Source organism: Rhinolophus sinicus, chromosome 2, assembly GCF_057876585.1.
Source record: "Rhinolophus sinicus isolate RSI-liver-muscle chromosome 2, RSI-T2T, whole genome shotgun sequence".
In the NCBI taxonomy this organism is placed as follows: Eukaryota; Metazoa; Chordata; class Mammalia; order Chiroptera; family Rhinolophidae; genus Rhinolophus; species Rhinolophus sinicus.
Window position 1 is genome coordinate 135,958,134 of NC_142502.1, and position 19,856 is coordinate 135,977,989.

General features: G+C 36.6%; 1 protein-coding gene across 3 annotated transcripts in view; it reads right to left on the reverse strand.

The window, feature by feature from the left end:
* The window catches only part of LOC148758918 (uncharacterized), a 933,397-nt gene that overhangs the window by 662,318 nt on the left and 251,223 nt on the right, over window positions 1–19,856 (reverse strand). For 2 of the 3 annotated variants that reach the window (XR_016020438.1, XM_088796071.1), the window contains exon 2: window positions 7,854–7,972. The exons of the other annotated variant lie outside the window; for it this stretch is intronic. Coding sequence is in view for 1 of the 2 variants with exons in the window: in XM_088796071.1 (XP_088652197.1) it covers window positions 7,854–7,856 (3 nt within the window). In the remaining variant the exon portion in view is untranslated. The remainder of the gene's footprint in view (window positions 1–7,853; window positions 7,973–19,856) is intronic. 3 annotated transcript variants of the gene reach the window in all.

Genomic DNA, 19,856 nt, shown 5'->3' on the forward strand with positions numbered 1-19,856 from the left:
TCTCACTGGTTTGGCAAGAAAATTCAATCTTTAACCTCAGCCTTTTCAGAGCTCCTCTCTTCATTTCTTCTCTAGGATGAGGTGAACTTCTGAGTCTATGAAGTATCAAAGTGTTGGAGGAAAGAAGTAAGGGATAAGAAATTAGCATCACCTTGTGACATTCTTCGTTTCTCTCCGCGTGGCCTCTTTAAGTCTAGTAGACTTTTGCTGCTTCCAAACTATTCTTCAGGCCCTGATTTCATATATGAGCATTTGGACTCATGGTACAACTGCTTCCCCTCAGGCTCTTGCCATCTTCTCTCAGACCCATGCCCTCTTTGTTCTCATAACCTCCGTGTCTTCCATGGAGGAACTATTTTTCCAGTCTAGAGAGAATCTCTCTCTCTCTCTCTTGCATAAAGAGAAACTGCATTAAATTTCTATGCTGCTGTAACAAATTATCACCAACATAATGGTTTAAAACAACACAAATGTATTATCTTACAGTTCTGTAAGTCAGAAATCCAACATAGCCTAAAACCAAAGTATTAGCACTTCCATGTTCCCCTGCAGAGTCTCTGTGGGAAAGTCAATTTCCTTTTTTTTTTTTTTTTTTCTCACATGCTAGAAGGCCTCCCACATTCCTTGGCTCGTGGCCCCATCTTCAAGGTCAGCAACATCTCTGTCTAAATACAATGGAGAAAGTTTCTCTACTAAAAAGGACTCTTGTGATTACATTGGACCCACCCAGATAATCAAGGATAGTTTCCCCATCTCAAGATCCTTAACCATAATCACATCTGTGAAGCCTTTTTTGCCATGTAAGACAACATATTCACAAGTTCTGGGGATTAGGATGTGGACATCTTTGGAGGGCCATTATCCTACCTAGCAAGATACCCTTAACAGGCTTCAATTTCTGTAAAACAAATCCAGGAAGGCTAATGTGTCCACATATTCTAAAATATCCCTTGGATGTGAGATTTTAAATGATCACATTGAATTTTTCATAATTTATTTAGCGATACACTCCTGTGAGACTTTCAGGAAATTTCCCATTTTTCATCATAAATCATAGAGTGATAAACCTTCTTACATGTAAATCATTCTGTCCATTTTTAAATCATTGACTTAAAGTAACTCCCAGAAGTAAAATTACTGAATAATTGATCACACTGTTTTTAACACTTTGGGCACTATTTTGGTTCTTTCTCACACAGAAGGAATCTTGCCCTCTCATCTGCCCTGAGAAGCAGGAATGCTAAATGGATCAAACTTATTCCTGGAGGCAAATTGCTTGGGAAAGCTTGAAACCAGACCTTGTAGGAAATTACTTCCTTTCCTTGATAAAATTATCCTTGGATTTCTCTTTTCTCACTGCTAAACTTTTCTGGAAATAACTTTGACTTCTTCAAATAATATCTACTTTTAATTTTTAAATGCAATTTCACTCATAAGCTTACCAACCACTATTTAAATTTGTAATATATATTTCTCTATACACTGTGTCTATTGTGTGTATAAATACATGCATCTCTATATAAGTATCTGATGTATTATGTTATTCTGTACATGTAGGCTCAATTTTTCAAAAACATACAATGATGCTTCAAAGACAGCTTTATAGTTACATCATTGCATATAAAAGTAACTATTTTTTAAGACGGATACCTAGAAGTAGCATTGCTAGAATATGTACACTTTAAGAAAATAAATGGGTATTACCAAGCTGATTCTGCCAATTAGCTCTCCCCCTAGCAGATAAGAGAACCCTCTTCTTTCTGCTGATGACCACACTGAGTGTTACTTTTAAATACTATAAATTTTATAAGTAAATATAGTATGTCATGTAAATTTAGGCCTCTCTACATGTTAACTAGGCTAAATATATTTTCATGTGTTTACTTAATGTTACTTTTATATTCCCTGATGTTAATCAATCATGTATATAATTTGACCATTTCTTATAGGTGGGTTGTTAAATTTCACATTTTAAAGATATTGCAGGATGACCATAGAAAAGATATATATGCCATAAAGGTTTTCATTTGTCTTTTATTTGCATTACTAGTTATTTTTTACTAGCAGAGCAATTATAAATCTTATAAAGAAATTTAGTAAATTTTAATTTATTTGTTCTACTTTTGTGCTGGCTTTCTGGGAATCCAAGCAAGATATCTTAAAGTGATGTTATCCATTTCTGAGAGTCTGAAAACCCCTGTATACCACAGCCCATCTCTGAAAAGATCCTTAACACCTATTGACCATTCTCAGTAAAATATGATTGGCTACATAATCTATGGTACTCAGTGCAAAATAAAAATTGAACAAAGACCCTTGTTCAGAAATTATTAAGAATTACTAGACAGCCAAAGCAAAACGTTAAACCAGGTGTGGGCCTTTCTAAGCATGAGGCCATGTGACAGCACAGGTTACATACTCATGGAGTCGATCCAGCCCCAGCTACAAATAACTGATTGGAGACATTGGACCCAAAAACCAAAGATCAAGATTGGCCTGTTCCTATAAAGGCTTATGTGAATGCTCTATTCAATAAGGTGTCCCATACTGAGAAACAACTGGTGAAATCATTCAGATTCACAGTTTGAGAGAGTTTAAACTTGGGAAAGAGTAGGAAAGAGAGAAAGAGAGAGCTAGGAATCTACACTTGTCCCCAAATATTTAGCCACTTAACATATCACCATCACTGCAAAATCATCTTTCACTCCATCCTCTGACGTTTACCAGACACTGACTTCTTACATATTGAGTATTTGATTGTTTTCTGGGGTTTTAAATTCTAACTCGTTTAATGAGAGTTCTGCGCTGATTTAAATTACCTTCATGATTTTTTGGTATCCTCATTTTTTTCAAGAATAAAGCCTAGGTTTTGGCCTGAGACACTAAGTGCATGGTGATACACTTACTAGGAAGAAGATAAGAAGGAGTGAACGTCAAAGGCTCTATTTCAGTGACGTGATATTTGAGATATCTACTGGACATTCAAACAGAGCTGCCAGTGTCTGCCAGCCAGGGAGAGATAAGAGACAGGAGATAAGAGATTTGGGATCATTTACATATAAACAATGTTTATAACTGAGATTGGACAGACCTACTTGAGGTAAATGAGGAGACAGGCCATAGAAAGAACTAGAAATGATGTCTAGACACTCAGGATTAAGACTGATGATTACTGGGTGGTGGGTTTCTTTGTGGTTTTTGTTTTCCTACTTGGGTTTTCCCTATTTCACATTTTTTACCATAAACAGGTATAATGCTTAAAGCCATAAAAAAGAAATTAAAAATTGAAGGGCATTTATATTTTGTTTGTGTAGATCTGCCAAAGACCTAGCTTTCAAGCATTCAGTTGTTAATTAAAATGTGAATGGTGAATACTTAATAGTCGCATATTTTATTGTATGTTATATATACTTCAATACAAATATAAAAATATAACTGATAAAAATTATTGTTATAGTTTCTACAGTTTCTATTTCTTTGAGAACAGGACAGGGTGTATTAAATGTGAAAGCATTTGATAACTGATTTAGGAGCTAACAGGATTTTTAATTTTGGGTGGATTTTTTTTGGGGGGGTTCTCTTATCAGAAAGAAATTTTTCCTAAAAATGCTTTCCCTTAGCCTGTTCTAAAAGAAAACACTCAGAAAATAATGAATTAGCTAAACAAACAACAACAACAACAACAAAAACATTACTTCAAATGTCATATCATAATTTAAGTTGCTTAAGAAAACCAAGCTATGCCCTTTTGGGGTAAACATGAAGATGAACCACTATTATCAGGTTATTTATTCAACAATGATAGATAAAACAGACATGCTCTCTGACCTCTTCTGGCTTAAAGTCTGGTGAAGGAGGCAGGTGTTAAACTGAAAGGTAACTGAGATGAAATACAAAAAGAGGTTTTAATGAAAGAGACAACCTGAGAGAGCTCACGGAGATTGGAGGGTCAGGCTGCTCTCCCTGGGGGAAAGATATAGAAACCAAGATCTGGAAGATGAATATCTCATAGGCTGAATAATGTCCCCAGATGTGTCCATATCCTAATGTCCAGAACCTGTGAATGTTACCTTACATGCTAATGGGACTTTGTAATTGAGTTAAGGGTCTTGAGATGAGGTGATTATCTGGATGGACCCTATATGTAATCACCAGTGTCCTTATAAAAGGAGCATTCAGAGTCAAAGGAGAAGGTGATATGATGACAGAAACAGAGATTAGATGATGTGCTTTGAAGATGTTAGAAGGGGCCACAAGCCAAGGAATACAGGCAGACAGCAGACACTGAAAAAGCCAAAAACACTGCTCCTCCCTTTGGAGCCTCCAGAAGCAGTGAATCCTGCTAACTCCTTGACTTCAGTCTAGTAGAACTAGTGACTTTGGGGTTCTGGCATCCAGAACTATAAGAAAATTAATTTTGTTATTTTACGCCACATAGTCTATGATAATTTGTTACAACAGCCATAGAAAACTAACCCTAGGAAAAATTTTCTAGAAGAGATAGGGACAGGGAGATGCCTTCTAGGGAACTGGAGCTTCCCAATGCATCAAAGGAAAGTGCTTGGCATTCTATGTTCTGGGGGAATAACAAGTGAATGGGGAAAAGAGGATGAGATTAAGTTAGGAAGAGAGGACAGCACTAGATCACACCAGGCTTTGCAGGTATTGGTACTATAAAAAATAAATTTTATTCTAAAGTCAGTGGGAAAAACATAAAGAATTTTAAACAGGTGAATTATTTTTTGAAGATCATTCTGACTCTTGTAAAAATATAAATTGCAGGCAGGCAAGAGGGAAGACCAGTTTGAGACTGTTGGAGAGAAGGGGCTGTCAGTTAGAAATATAGGTTCAGAGGAGGGCTAGATGAAGTGGTAAGAGCTGGGCTGCTTGGGGTGTTACTAATGCCAGTCATCCATAGGACGCATGCTGAGGGGCTTTCTCATAGTTACAACAAAGTACTTATTTTCTCTAATTGCTCTTGCTATTCCATTTTTGATAGATGGCCCAGTGGTTTGCAATGGCTTTCTATAGTTTACAAACCTGGAGTGGAGAGAAATAATTCAGCTTATTTTAGAATCAAATTGATCACATTTTAGATCGGAGTCAACAATCTATGGCCCATGGGTTAAATTAGTACACTGCCTCTTTTTTATTTTATATAGTTCTTCTATCTAACATATGCATTCAATGCTATAAATTTCCCTCTGAGCATTGCTTTTGCTGCATCTCAGAAATTTTGATAAATTGTATTTTCATTTTAATTTAGTTCAAAATATTTTAAAACTTCTCTTGAGACTTCTTCTTTGACCCATGTGTTATCTAGAAGTGTGTTGTTTAATCTCTAAATATTTTTGCACTTTCCAGCTATCCATCTGTTATTGATTTCTAGTATAATTGCACTGTGGTCTGAGAACATGCTTTGTATGATTTTAAATTTGGTAAAATGTATTTCATAGGCCAGAATGTGGTCTATCTTGGTGAATGTTCCATGTGAACGTGAGAAAAATGAGTATTCTGCTGTTGTTGGATAAAACAAGCTATAAATATCAATTAAATCCAATTGATTGATGGTGATGTTCAGTTCAGCTATGTCATTACTGGATTTCTGTCTACTGTATCTGTCAGTTACTGACAGGAGGGTGTTCAATTCCCCAGCTTTACCTATAAATTTGTCTATCTCTCCTTGCAATTCTATCAGTTTTTACCTCATATACATTTGATGCTGTTTTTCGACACATATGCCTTAAGGATTATTTTGTCTTCTTGGAGAATTGGCCTCTTTATAATTATTCAATGGTCCTCTTTTTATTAAAAATTTTGGGGTGACATAGGTTAATAACATTATGTAAGTTTCCAGTGTACAGTCCTATAATACATCACCTGTATATTGCATTGTGTGTTCACCACCCAGAGTCTAGTCTTCCTTCGTCACCATATATTTGATCTCTTTTATGCTATTCATCCTCCTCCCACCTGCTTCCTCTCTGGTAACCACCATTCTGTGGTCTGTGTCTATGAATTTGTTTCTTGCTTTCAGTTTTATATCCCACATATGAGTGAAATCATATGGTTCTTGCCCTTTTCAATCTGACTTATTTCACTTAGCATGATACTCTCAAGATCCATCCATGTTGTCACAAATGGCAGTATTTCATCCTTTCTTATGGCTAATTAGTTTTCCATTGTATATATGCACTATATCTTCTTTATCCAATCATCCATTGAAGAACGCTTAGGTTGTTTCCATGTTTCAGCTACCATGTATAATGTTGGTATGAACATAGGGGTATATATATCTTTATGAATAAATGTTTTCAAATTTGGGGGGTTGATACCCAGAAGAGGGATTGGTGAGTCATATGGTAGCTCTAGTCTTAATTTTTGAGGAACCTCCATGATGTTTTCCATAGTAGCTGTACATTCCCATCAGCAGTGTGCGAGGTTTTGTTTGGCTCTACTTGCCTCCAACACGTGCTATTTCTTGTCTTATTTGTAATAGCCATTCTAAAAGGTGTGAGGTGGTATTTCACTGTGGTTTTGATTTGCATTTTATAATGGCCCTCTTTATCTCATAATTTTTCTTGTTCTGAAGCCTGTTTTGTCTGGAATTAATGTAGCAACTCTCATTTATTTTGATTAGTGTTAACTTCAACTGTCTAACTTTTCATCTATCTGTATATTTATATTTAAAATAGGTTTCTTATAGACAATATATAGTTGGATTTTTTGTAATCTCTTTTAGTTGGTGTGTATCATTGCCTGTTTTTATAAATAAAATTTGACTGGACTTGAGAAAAAATCGTTTGTTTATGTATTGTCTACAGTTGCTTTCATGCTACAATGGCAGATTTGAATAGCTGCAACAGAGATCAGATGGCCCACAAAGGTGAAAATATTACTCTCTGGCCCTTTGCAAAAAAATGTTTGCTGACACCTATAAGATCAAAGCCCTCTATTATTCATTTCTTATCTTTTAAATGATTTCTGATGGTGTGGGTTTTGTGGATTCTTTTCCTCCCACATTGAAACCATTCCCAAACCAATCGATGCGATTAAAGACAATATGATTTCTTTTTACTTGTCTCTTAAAAAAATATCAACATAACACATGGCCTAAGCCATCTCTGGGGGTGATGTACAATTATCCTGGGTGGTATTAGTAAGATTCATTAAATAGTTTTAAAGGAGTTTCTTGGTACATGAAAGTTTCTATATAAATATAATATACTAATAAAAATGAGTAATATTTTTTTTTAAAGTACTTCTGGATTCTGTATTGCATTTTATTCCTACCCACTGTCTACATAAGTCTCTATGTTGGCTTAAACCAGCTGACAAATTCTGGTGTTGCATAAATCATATGCTGGCAATTTAAATGTATGGATTTTTAAAAGAAATTCATATTGCTTTAGCAAGCCAAATGACAAAGATAATTCTTCTGTGGTTGGCAATGACATGCTGACATCAGCTTTCATGAAAGAGCTTTTCCGGACATCCATGTTTCTCCTAACCACAGCTGCAACTTAACAGGGACCTAACATTGCCGCCAGTTAATATCCTGTTGACCCACAGATATTGATGGTGACAGGACCAGCCATTATGCCACAATGAAAAGCTTCTTTCAAACGAGAAAAGAAAAATCACCCCAAATATAAATTTTAAAATGCAGCATTAAATATTTATAAGAAATGCCCCCAAAATGCTGAATTTAGCAATTGCATAATGAAAGTGCCACATATTTGGGGGAAGGATTACTCCCCACGGTTGCACAATCAAGGAATTTTTAAGTGACCTATGAGTAAAAGAAAAGGGAGGGGGATAGGGTGATTACAAATTAATAAAGCATGTAGTACCATTTGATTACCAGCCACTGCAGTGTGAAATGAGTTGGTTTTAGTCCAGCTGTGCCACTGATGGCGATCATCAGCTTCCCTCCATGAGCACCTGATAAGTGGGTCCCAACAGGAGAGGTCTGGGGAAGACAAGGAGGAGTGGGCAAAGGGTAAAGCAGGTCAGAGCTCTGTGAGAGGCGAACCGCAGATTTTCCATCAAGACCCTGGTCAGCCTGCTTTGTGGTCCTGAAACACCAAATGACTGCTGAGACTGGCTATGAAATGTTTCTTAAAAGCTTTCTGAGAACAAAGTATACTTTAAAAAAAATTGAAACTTCATTTCACAGAATCAAATGAAATGGAGTTGCAAGTGGCCTGAGAAAGGCTCTAATCAAGTGGTTTTCTACGAAGGCTGATCATCAAAATGGTTGAGCACCTACATATTTTTAAACTCACCCAGGGTCCTGCTGAATCAGAACCTCTGGCAATGGGGCCCAAAAGTGTGATTTAAAAATTTTTTAAAATTCCAGTTTGATTGGTTGAATGACCCTCTCTCCACACCCTTTCCATGACCTCATCATGGGTAGAATATACTTCTCCACCCTTTGACTTTGGGCCAGTTCATATGACCTGCTTTGGACCATGACATATGGGCAGAAGTGACACTGTCATTGTGTCAATTTCAAATGCAGGCCTTTAAGAAATCTCACATGTTTACATTTACACTTTTGTGTCTGTACCATTGATCCAGAGAGAGTTTCTGTGGTCACTTCAGAATACCCCAGAAGGAACTTATGTAGAAGAGAACCATCCCAGTGTGCCCTCCACATCTGCAGCAGTAGGCAGAGCTGCCCTAGGTGCTGTAACCCAGATCAGTAACCCCCGAGAGCTGAACACGTGTGAACAAGCACAGCTAAGACCAGCAGGACCATCTTGGTGGAGTCACAGACATGTGATAAATAAATGCTTATTGCTGAAGGCAACTGAGATTTTTGCTTCTGACTGTAGTCATAATACAATGTGATGCCTGAAAGTAGATACCGGATATTGGCACCACAGAACCAGCTCAAAATGGTCGTATCTTGTCTAATGAGATACCGAGTTGATTTTCAGAAACAACAGACCAAAATTGGAAATCACGCAGCTGAAGAATGCACAGAGGAGCGAACGTTGATCTCCAGCTGCACAAGAAACCAAAATCTCATCTCTGCCCCTGCAACCCACAACAGAACCAAAAGACCAGCACATAACCAGAACTTGAACACTGGAACCCTTTTAGAAGCAAAGGGTCCATTGTCCAGGAAGATCTAGTGTGGATGTCCCTTTACCATAAATGGCTAAGTTCCAAGGTCTTCCAATTAAAGTTGCCTCACCAGCACTTCTTCATACTAGTTCCTCTTAATCCCTTAAAAACCCTTAACCTAGTCCAGCAATCAAGATAGATTTGAGGAACCATTAGGTTTCCCATCTTCTTGGTTGGTGCTTTCTCAATCAATAAACATTTCCTTACTCCAAACTCTGACATTTTGATTTGGGCTTTCGAAGTATCACACACAAGAACTTGGGTTTGGTAGCAATACTTTCAGGAATTCCAACAATCACTCAGGTTTAGGAACTATTATCTAGTGCACAGTCAGCCAGTACAGACCCTAGGCCAAATCCAGCCAGCTGTGGGTTTTTGTAAATACAGTTATATGGGAACACAGTTACACACATTCATTTACCTATTGTCTACAGCTACTGTCTTGCTACAGGGACAGAGTTGAGTAGTTACATGAGAGACAATCTGGCCCCCAAAGCTGAAAATATTTACTATCTCGCCCTTATAGGAAAAGTTTATTGAGTCCTGATCTAAACCCAAGTCCTGTATTTTAACACAAGAAATGTGGACATAGAAAGAATAAGCACTTTTGTCAAAATTACTGTCATGTGGGGTCTCTGGTCCCACGCCCCACACCAGAACACAGGATATGAACACAGAATCAAAGGAGCCATAGATAGGGGAGTCATACCACTATATTCTCACTGGTGGCTGGGTTGGAGATATAAGAAGCAGACATCCGCCAGTACCCAAACAAGGGGTGTTCCGGCACCCCAGTCCCGCTGGTGGCCAGGTGAGACACAGGAAGTAGGATCCACATGATCCGCAATCCGCCATCCATGCTTGCCAACCCCACTTGCTAGCTCTAATCTGCCATCTGCTTCTCTGCCAACAAACCAACCTCCTAGAGTAGCTGTGGCAGTTATATTAGTGGCTAATGGGGAACTGGTTACAGTTGATGGCCAACTAGTCACACCTGATGGCCATCTGCTACTCGAGCCAGCACCTTTCCATGTGAGCTCCAGAGCCTGGAAACTGCTCTCTGGGACTCTGTCCCCACAGTTACATAAGCAGAGATCCTTCTAGAAGTCAGACATCCCAATTCTAATGCAATGCTCTTTTCACAATAGCACACAAATTTTTGAACAGTTGAAATTATATTTTTAAAAAGGGAGTCTCCAGCAGCTTTTATTTTGCTCTTATCTGTGCTCTGTCTCTATATTCAAAACTTGCTCTGAGCTAGTTTTTTGGCTGAAAAAAAAAAATTTAACAGATTTATACCAAGGTTATTACTGGAAAAGTGTTTTTTGTACTCTTATCTATAGGTATTTACATTGTAACAAAGGACTCTATTTAACACACACCCCAACCTTAGAAAATGTAGGTGTTTTAGATCCTGACAGTTGTCTGCAACTCTGGAAGTAGGTGGCCATCTATTGGCGGCACTCAGGTATATGGCTGACCTTGGCCCCTGTCCCTTCAAAGAGGAAGAATTGAAGCCCATAAATATATTTGAATGGATTTATAATTGAAAGTCTTCCCTCCAAGTTAAGAGAACTCCTCAATGGATAATCTTCCCATTGGAACGGATTTCTTCTAGAAAAATACTTTAGTAATTAGATGCAAGCTAGTTGCTTTTGCATTCAAAGCGGCATGCTTGTTAACTGGTATGACATTAACACAGCTACATACATGAGACTGTGTTATAACTAAGCTCGAAGATCTGAAAGCAACCATCCAGGATTGTTTTGATGTCTTCCAATTGAGACAAGATAACTACAAGATCAGGGATACATTTGATTTGGGCAGAGAATCTAGAGGAGAACACAGGTCTTTCCAAGTAGCAGGCATAGAGATTGTGGGGCCATTTGGTACTTTGATCTCTCAGGAGGAGGTCCTCATTTAGGTGTTAATTTTTATCTCACCTCCCTTGAAGGAATTCAGACAGTTTACATAATCAGAGATTGAGTTGAGGCAATTCAAATAATGCTCACCCTCACTAAATTTCCAGTACCCCTCCTCATCTCATTGAACTACTGAACAAAAGACATAATTGGAACATCAATTAAATCATTGAAGGGCTAACAAGCCATGCAGTGATCTTTTTCTTTTAAACTCAAATTAGAAATCCAGTCTAATTCCAAAAAGGTGTTCTCTGGCAACAAGGTGTTCCTTTGAAATTATTCAAACCCAAGCAAAGAGGAACCTTTTCAACCACTCTGACCTAGCAATCAGATCAGAATGTTTTACAATCCAGCATTATAAATTCTCATATTCTAGAACCCCAAAGTCATGTCTCCAGACTTTCATTCCCACAAGAGGGGACCATGACGCACTTGCACTTGCAACTTGCCTTATCTAGAACATGAGTGGTAGTTCATTTAATCCTCAAAAGAAAAAAGAAAAAAAGAAAAGCAGTGAGAATTGTACTTTAGATGTGGAAACTTCAGACTCAGAATGGTGGACTTACTTTGTCTAAGCTTATATATACGCTACATGCTAGGGAAATTGGGGCCCCAGTAACAGAGACCAATGTTTCAAAGACACACACAGTCGTAGTGAATGGAGTGCTTCGCTGTCAGATCTTCCTTCAAGATGGAAGCATTCAAACCTCCAGGTGCTGGGAATATGGTGGCTGACAACTCACACCTGAGCCCTTGGCCAAAGAGCACCACCTCCAATGGGGTCACTCTCCTCCTCTGTGAAGGTTGGGGGCAGTGCGGGAAAGAGGCGGTGGATGAGGAAAATACAAAGGTCAAGTTCCTTTGCCTCAGGGCAGAACAATTCAGAAGCTCAAAGGCTCCACCAAGATAGACTGAAGCCTTTGTTGTGAGTGCGTCTGGGCTCCACATCCCCCTCTGTTCAAACTGCTTCCCTCACCCCTCAGGATATTGTCACCAAGAGAACTCTCCAATAAACAGTCTGTGCAAATCTCTCCTCAGAGTCTGTTTCCCAAGGAGCCGAACTTACAATTATCTAGTTCAAGTCTCAGAAAGACAGTATCTGTGGTAACTAACAGTTCACCTGAGAAAACTATAGAAGAATCCCATTAGCCTTAATATAGCTCTAGTTTACAGCATTAAAGAATTTGAAAACTGCAAGTGAGTTCAGAAATTAAGTAGGCCAGTGGCTCCCACAGAAAAAGATTAGTGAATGACTCTATTCTTCTATCTATACATCTTAAATCTTACAATAATGACCAGCTATTATTAACCATCTTAATTTATAAAATACTTACAATAGAAACTAATATTAGTATATGTTTTACTCTTACTAAAACTTTTGTATTTATTTTATCTTTTCATCTTCACAACCATCCTGTGAATAAAACAATCATTAAGCCATTTTAAAGTTAACGACCCTGAATTTGAAGGAGGAGAAGTGATTTGCTCGAGGCCACATAGCTAAAATAGAGGGGATACGAAAATAAAATTGTCTTTCCAATTTTGATTGTGTTCACTTTCTTGCAAGTCTCAGTAGCCTCTGCATATCAAAGGCTAGAGTCTGTGGGTATAACTTAACTTGCAAAGAATTTGAATCTAAAACCAGGTGAAAAGGGAAGTTTTATAGGGGTAGAACAGGAGCAAAACAAGAAGTCAGTTATTTTAGGTTGAAGCAGAGGTGGCATTCCACTTCTTAATGTAAATCATTACTGGATCTCAGAGTGCTATTTTAGCTCTTTTTACGAAGTTGCCAAACGTGCTTCTTAACGAGATAAGTAAAGGCTTGAAGCTTCTTGAATTATTGGACACTTACTAGCCTTTGACCTCTGCAGAAATAATCCTTATGGTATTTTCTCCCAAGAAAGTCTATCTGGGGCTCCCTAATAACATCCATGGGGTTTCAGATATCCAGCTCCCTACGCCAAGACTCTATTAAAATGGACAGCAGAATATTCATACAGGGGAAAGCCTGCATCTGATAGAGAAGTGAAGGAAAAATGCAGCCTCAAACAAGAAGCGCTGAAGAATGTATGTTAAAATGCAGATGAACCTGAAGAAAGTCAGTGAGGTACAATCTGTATTTCCTCCTCCTGAGAAAACTGTGTCATGTAGAGGAAGCTGTGAAGGAAACTGGAAGATCCGAACTAAACTTTCCTACTTTGGAAGATTCTGTATTGAGAAGAATGTTGACCTTGGTAGAGGAGAGAATGGCTCAACTTAGAATTCACCTCATACAGCATAAAGCAAGTAGGTAGAAGCTTATTAAAAGCATTCCAAAGAAGCTCCAAGCCCCCAGATTAGTTAAAAACGATGCATACCAACTGGAAGACAGCAGAAATAAATGGGAAGAAGGCAAAGAATTAATATAGCCTAATGTGTGAACCCCAGGCCAGGCCGAAAGACAAAGAAAGGTGGTCCCTTCTGCTGAGATTCCTGAAAGAGAAAGATAAAACAACACTGAAAAGGATAAATCATTCAAAACTTGGTGATCAGACCAATACTAAGAATCCAGAGGGAACAGTAGCAATTTCCATTTCATTTGTTACATTAAAAAGTTATATTAGAAGAAATAATTCATTGTTTTGGATGTGACAACTCTGTTGTTATATTGTTTTAAAGAGCCTTTGCCTTCCATAGATACATAAAAAAGAAATATTTGCACATGAATAAGAAGTCTGGAATTCACCTCAGAATAATTAAGAGGAGAGAAGTGGGTAGAGGTATAAACGTAACAGGATTGACCAGAAATTTACAATTGTGAATCTGGGTTATAATGTGCATAAGAGCTCATTATACTATTCTTCTATATTTTCATAACAAGAAGTTTTAAAAAACAATTCTAGGAGAATTAAAGCTTAAATATAAATAACAAACCCATAAAATACTGGGGAAACTGTTGGTAAACATATGTGTAAATCTTTCTAACGCATAAAAATATAGATGGAATCCATCAAGAAAAAATTTTATTTGACTACATAAAATGGAAAACATCTACATCTGTATCTACTTACAGATATACATATAAGTATAGATATGTAGTATATAGTTTCAGAAAATATTTAATAATAAGGGAAAGTGCTCACAATATGTTAATATTAAAACAGATTGTAAAAATAATATAGTATCATCCACTTATATTTATTTGTTCCTTTTGCTCATTGCTGGGCTACCACAGCAGACAACTCAGAGTCTGTACTCAGGTGGAGATAGATAATAAATAAGCCACCATACCGAAAGTGTTCCTATGTTATGATTGAGGAACACAGAGAATTATGATAACATATAACAGGAGACATAAGCTAGCTGGGTTGAGAAAAGGCAATAAGGAGCAATCCCTTGATTTTTTAGCTGACAACTCTGAGAGGTAACTGGGAACTAACTAGAGAAAAGAAATAAATCTTAAATAAAAGTGTAATTTTCTCTTTCATAGAATGGCAGGTAAATTTTTATTTTATTCAGTATACTTTTCCATAATTCCAAAGACTCTATTGAATTGCTTTTATAATCTGGAAAAATGTTTTAAAAATAAAATACAAGGAATGCCTAGAAAATAGTTTTTCTTTTGTATTACTGCTTCTTTCTCAGTAACACAAATGTATTTTATTTGAAAGACTTTCAATCCTCAAAGTGAAAAGGTGACTTTTTTCTTTCCTTAGTTTATCTTGGAACGTTCTGATATAATTAGAAAAACGTGAAGTGAATCAGTATTTTTGTTGCAATTGAAAACACTACTATCTTTCATTTGCCAAGTCCTGGCAAAGTGACAAATATATATGCACTTGAAAGGAGATGAAGGTATTTGGAGTGGGCTCAATGCACAATGAATTTTGGTGGGTGTTGATTTCTAAGCGTCGACTGAGAAAACCAGAAATATAATGCAGAGCATAGTGAGAAACAAGAAATGTAAATGGGAGGGAAGTAGACAAGAAGAGACAAGCAGGACAGCATCAGGAGGGATGGGGAGGAAAGAAAGGAAATGGATATCTTGGTGCACAAGTAGTAGGCGTGCATATGCCTGATCATATATACAACCAAGACTGACAAATTGCCAATGCCTCAAAATAATGGACCATTATATAATACAAGCAAAATAATTAAAACCTTCCTACTTCATTTGGTTTTGCTAGCATTGCTCTTATTCATCAAAGTAGGAAAAAAACCAATTTAAGTACTTGGGTTTGCCAATATAACTCAAACCACATAGAGTTTTTAAGCTTACAAATCTTTGCAAGAAATAGAATTTTTTCATCACAATCACCTGTGCAAGAAATGGAAAATATTTCATTTGTGAAGAATTGTCTTTTGTCTTTGATGCAAAGGGAAATCTAACAATAACTCTTTTTCACTAGAAGTTAAGAAAATGTAAATTTTCTGTTACTTTAACCTAATAAGTTGAGATTTATACTAATATTTGACTTCACCAAGGACATATTTTCTGTACCTAATGTGAGTAGGATAACAGGAAAAAAAGAGACATAATTTTAGAGTTACACTGATGTGACTGTTTCTAATGTTAGGGAAAGTTACTTAGCCTTCCAGATCATCTGTTTATGCCAGTAAAATCAGCTGTGTCAAAATGTGTCAAAATGACATGACACATGTATATAAAACCAATAAAAGAACCCATTAATGTACTAATAAACACTCAGTTCAGTACAAAAATTTTTTAACCAGACTACTTTTGCTATCTGTTCCATCATTCTGTTCTTTGATTAAAACTCAAGAAATGGCATATTTTTTGTGTGAGTTCCAAGTTGTTATCTTCGTATTCTAAAGAGGTTTTCCCTATACTTCCATCCTTTATGTTTTGATTAAAAATGACAATACTTCCATTCAGAATTATGAAAAATGGTCTTCAAGTGAAAAATAATTCAATGCTATGTGTCTGCCATATTAAATAAATAGTGCCTCAAAAAAAAAATCTACCTCAAACCAGGAAAAACTATGATTTTCAGTAGGTAATTTCTTTGCAATGAAATACCTTATGGTTGAATTACAAAACAGCTTGGATAGGGAAAGGCATTAATATTAACTGAGGAAGCCCAGACTGCATTTTACTCACGAGATTTAGGTTTGAACTGATTAAAGAGCAGTTAATAAATCCACCTGAGCAAAGTTATGGCACTTGGGGGAGATTTGAAATAGGACTGTAATTGTGAAAGGTTCATAGGATGCCTGTTCGTACCAGCAATGATAATAAAAGTGGCCAAAAGTAACAGGTTTGGGATCATGGTTCAGATAAATTTTCCAAGGCAAAACAGCACTAAAAAGGTGTTATATACAAAGAGAATTATTCTTTCGTGATTCACAGCAGCTTACAAGAGACAAAGAACCTAGCAACTCAATGTATAGAACAGTGTGTTTGCTGCAGAGGAAATAAGGAGCTGAAGATGGGAGGCTCAGACTAAAGTAGGTAGGACTGAAGTGCTCTGTGCTTTGATACTAACCAAGCGAAATAAAAAGTGTAGACTGTGGGTGGAGACCTTAGAGCTACAGAGAAAGATATCTTTTTGTCCACTTCCCTTGTTGGATTATGTAGAGGAGGGCAGGCTTCTGCCTGAATGGTGTGCTACACATTCATCTATTTGGGGGCAGAATGTGAGCATTCTAAACTGAATAAATCCATCCTGTCTCAATAGCATGTCTGATATAGTATTTATAAGCTTTTACATTAAATGCAACATCTGTATCTTTTGTCCACAATTTGCAATGGTTAGGCAGATCTTTCAACCAAAGGTCACTTGACTCTCTTATTAGTGTTTCTTTATATGTGAGGACCACCTGGGGCCCTCTTAAAAATGAAGATTCCCATTCCCCACCCTCCCTATTTTGATTGAGTAGATCCAAGGTGGGGCATAGTTAAGAAACGCTGGAAGTAACTCAAAAAACAGGTGGCCCACAAGATGAAGCCATATCCTAGAGAAGAACAAACTTCTTGCCCATCCGTCTTTTAAAGAGAAATTCATTTGGAACCTAATTGTTCAACTTTTTTCCTACTCCGCATCCTTCAATTAAATAATAAATTTAAAAGAGGACTCATCAGTGGATACTAAAACCAGTGGGTGAAAGGTTTGATAAAGAACAGTATATTTTCATAATCTCAAAGTACCTCTCTAAGAAACATGCATTAAATATGATATTTATTTAATAAGTAAAAAATAATTTAAACTGACCTCATCATCCTAGCCAAGTGACAAAAGTGAACATCAACAGTAGTGGGACAAATCAATCTCACACTGAATAGCATGTCAAGTCTATGATATTTCTGCCAAAATTGCATAACCTAAATTGAATCATGAGGAAATATTTAACAAATGTGTAATTAAATTAACTGGCCTCTACACTTTAAAAGTATTAAGTCATGAAAGCCAAGGAAGGAGTAAGAAATTGTTCCAAAGTGAAGGAGACTAAGGAGACTTGACAACTAAATCCTCTACATGATCCCAGATCGAATGCTAGACCAGAAAGGAAAGAGAAAAAAGAGAAGCAGGTCTTATATGCTTGTTTGATTTCTGCTATAAATGACAAATTTGGAATAGTGAAAAGAAATTTGAATGAAGTTTGAGGGTAAGGTGGTTGTATTGTACCAATGTTAATATTTTTTTGATGCATTTACTGCGATTTTGTTGGAGAGTACCCTTGTTTTAGAAAAATATACACTCAACAATTTAAAGATAATGGGGCATCACTTCTAAGACTTATTCTTAAATGGTATAGAAAATACAGAGAAAGCTAGTTAGAGATAAAGACAGAGAGAGAATGATAAACCAATATGGTCAAATATTACAACAGTGGAATCTGAGTGAAGGGTATGTAGGTACTGTATTGTTCTTGCAACTTTTCTGTGACTTTAAAATTATTTCAAAATAAAAAATAAAAAGAGAGAGAGAGCAAGTCTCAAGTTCATCATTACAAAATGGCAACATGAATTCCTGGTGCAAGCATCAAGCACCAGGTTTTATATTTATCCCACAATGTGCCATTTACAAAGGACATATCTAATGTATAAAGTCACAGAAATGTTGAAAGTCGAAGGTATACTAACCAAAATAAAACTAGTGTAGGTATATCAGTAGGAAACAAAGGAAGCAGTAGGTATAAAGCATTACAAAAATAAGGGCTGTAATAAGATGTTTGATTCATCAGTGCTACATTTATACATATATACCTAATCGCATAGGATCAAAACATAAGATATAAAGTGAAAACTGACAGAACCACAAGTAGAAATAGATAACTACACACTGAAATGAGAGATTTTAACATATCATTGCAACTGATAGGTCAAGCAGACAAGAGTCAGTAAGCACATGGAAACTTGTACATTAGCAAGTTTGATCTATGAGCTTACATAGAATACTGCACTCCAAACCTGCAGAATACACATTTTGAAGCACATATGGAATATCTACAAAAATTTCCCAAATATTGCACCACACACATAACAAGTCTCATTACATTTTAAAGGATTGTTATCACACAGATTACATTCTCTAACCAAAATTCAAAGAACCAACAAATCAATAACTAAGGTAACTAGGTGAATTATATATGCTTGGAATCCCTTCCATGTAGGAATTCCAGATCTAGTTTACCAGAGTCCTCGTCACTACTCACTGAGCCAGAAACTGAGACCAGAACCAAGTGGCTATTTGTCATTAAGCCACTAGTTCTGTTGTTTTGTAAACAGTGTTTCTTGATACCCAGTCACTAAAACAGGGTAAAAAGAGACAAGCCAATGGGAATATTACAAGGAAAATGTGTATATAATGTGTTCATTATGCAGAGAAAGTGAGTGTCAGGAGAACATGACTTAAACACTATTATGAGACAAACCATAATAAGAGCTATGATCAGGATACAGAAAAGATGAGTGATGAAAAACAAATAAACTTTAAAGAAAGGACTAAAATGTCTAAACTCTTTAAAGTTAAATAAAAATAAGTACTGCTACAGTGCCATACCACTATGCAATGCCATTAACTGAAAATTTCCTCAGGCTTTAAAACTCTGGGCAGGTGGTGAGCTTATTTTTAAAAAGTGTCTACAGAGTACATCAGAAATTATGTGCATTAAGCAGAAATAATCAATTTCAAAAATCTGTCTAGCCAGAAATATTGTAGCTCAATGTATTGTAGACTTGGCTAAGCACTTATAGGATACAATGCATGAAAAAGTTAAATCTTTTGTGGCATATTCTATTGCAGCTGATGAAAGCACAGCTATAAATAACACCATACAGTTAGCTATATTTATTCATGCTGTCAAAAGGAATTTTGATGTGACCAAAGGACTTTTGGGCAGAATGCCCATGATAGGAATAACATCAGGAAATGACTTTTTGTATATGTTAGGAAAATGTTCATGATGGACAAATCCAAAATTAGTACTGTAGCCAAGACAACAGACCCATCGTTGTGGTCCTATCATAGTCAGTGCTGTACAAGTTTAATTCAAGGTAGAAACATATTCCTAGGTTATAGAATGTTGCATCATTAAATGGGGAGATCTTTGTGCCAAAAGTTAAAAATGAAACTCATTGTCAAAGTAGCCATTACCACGCAAACTGTTTGAGTCTCAGACAATTCAGTACTTGGCAGTAATGAATTGGATACTGCACTGCTTGAAAGTATCTGGCTTACTGGTGACATAGAGCTGAGGATATTTTTGAACTATTCAAAGAAATCGTCTTGCTTATGTCACCCAAAGAAAACACTCAGACTGGTTGACCAGTCGAAACTGTATCAGATATAATCATTT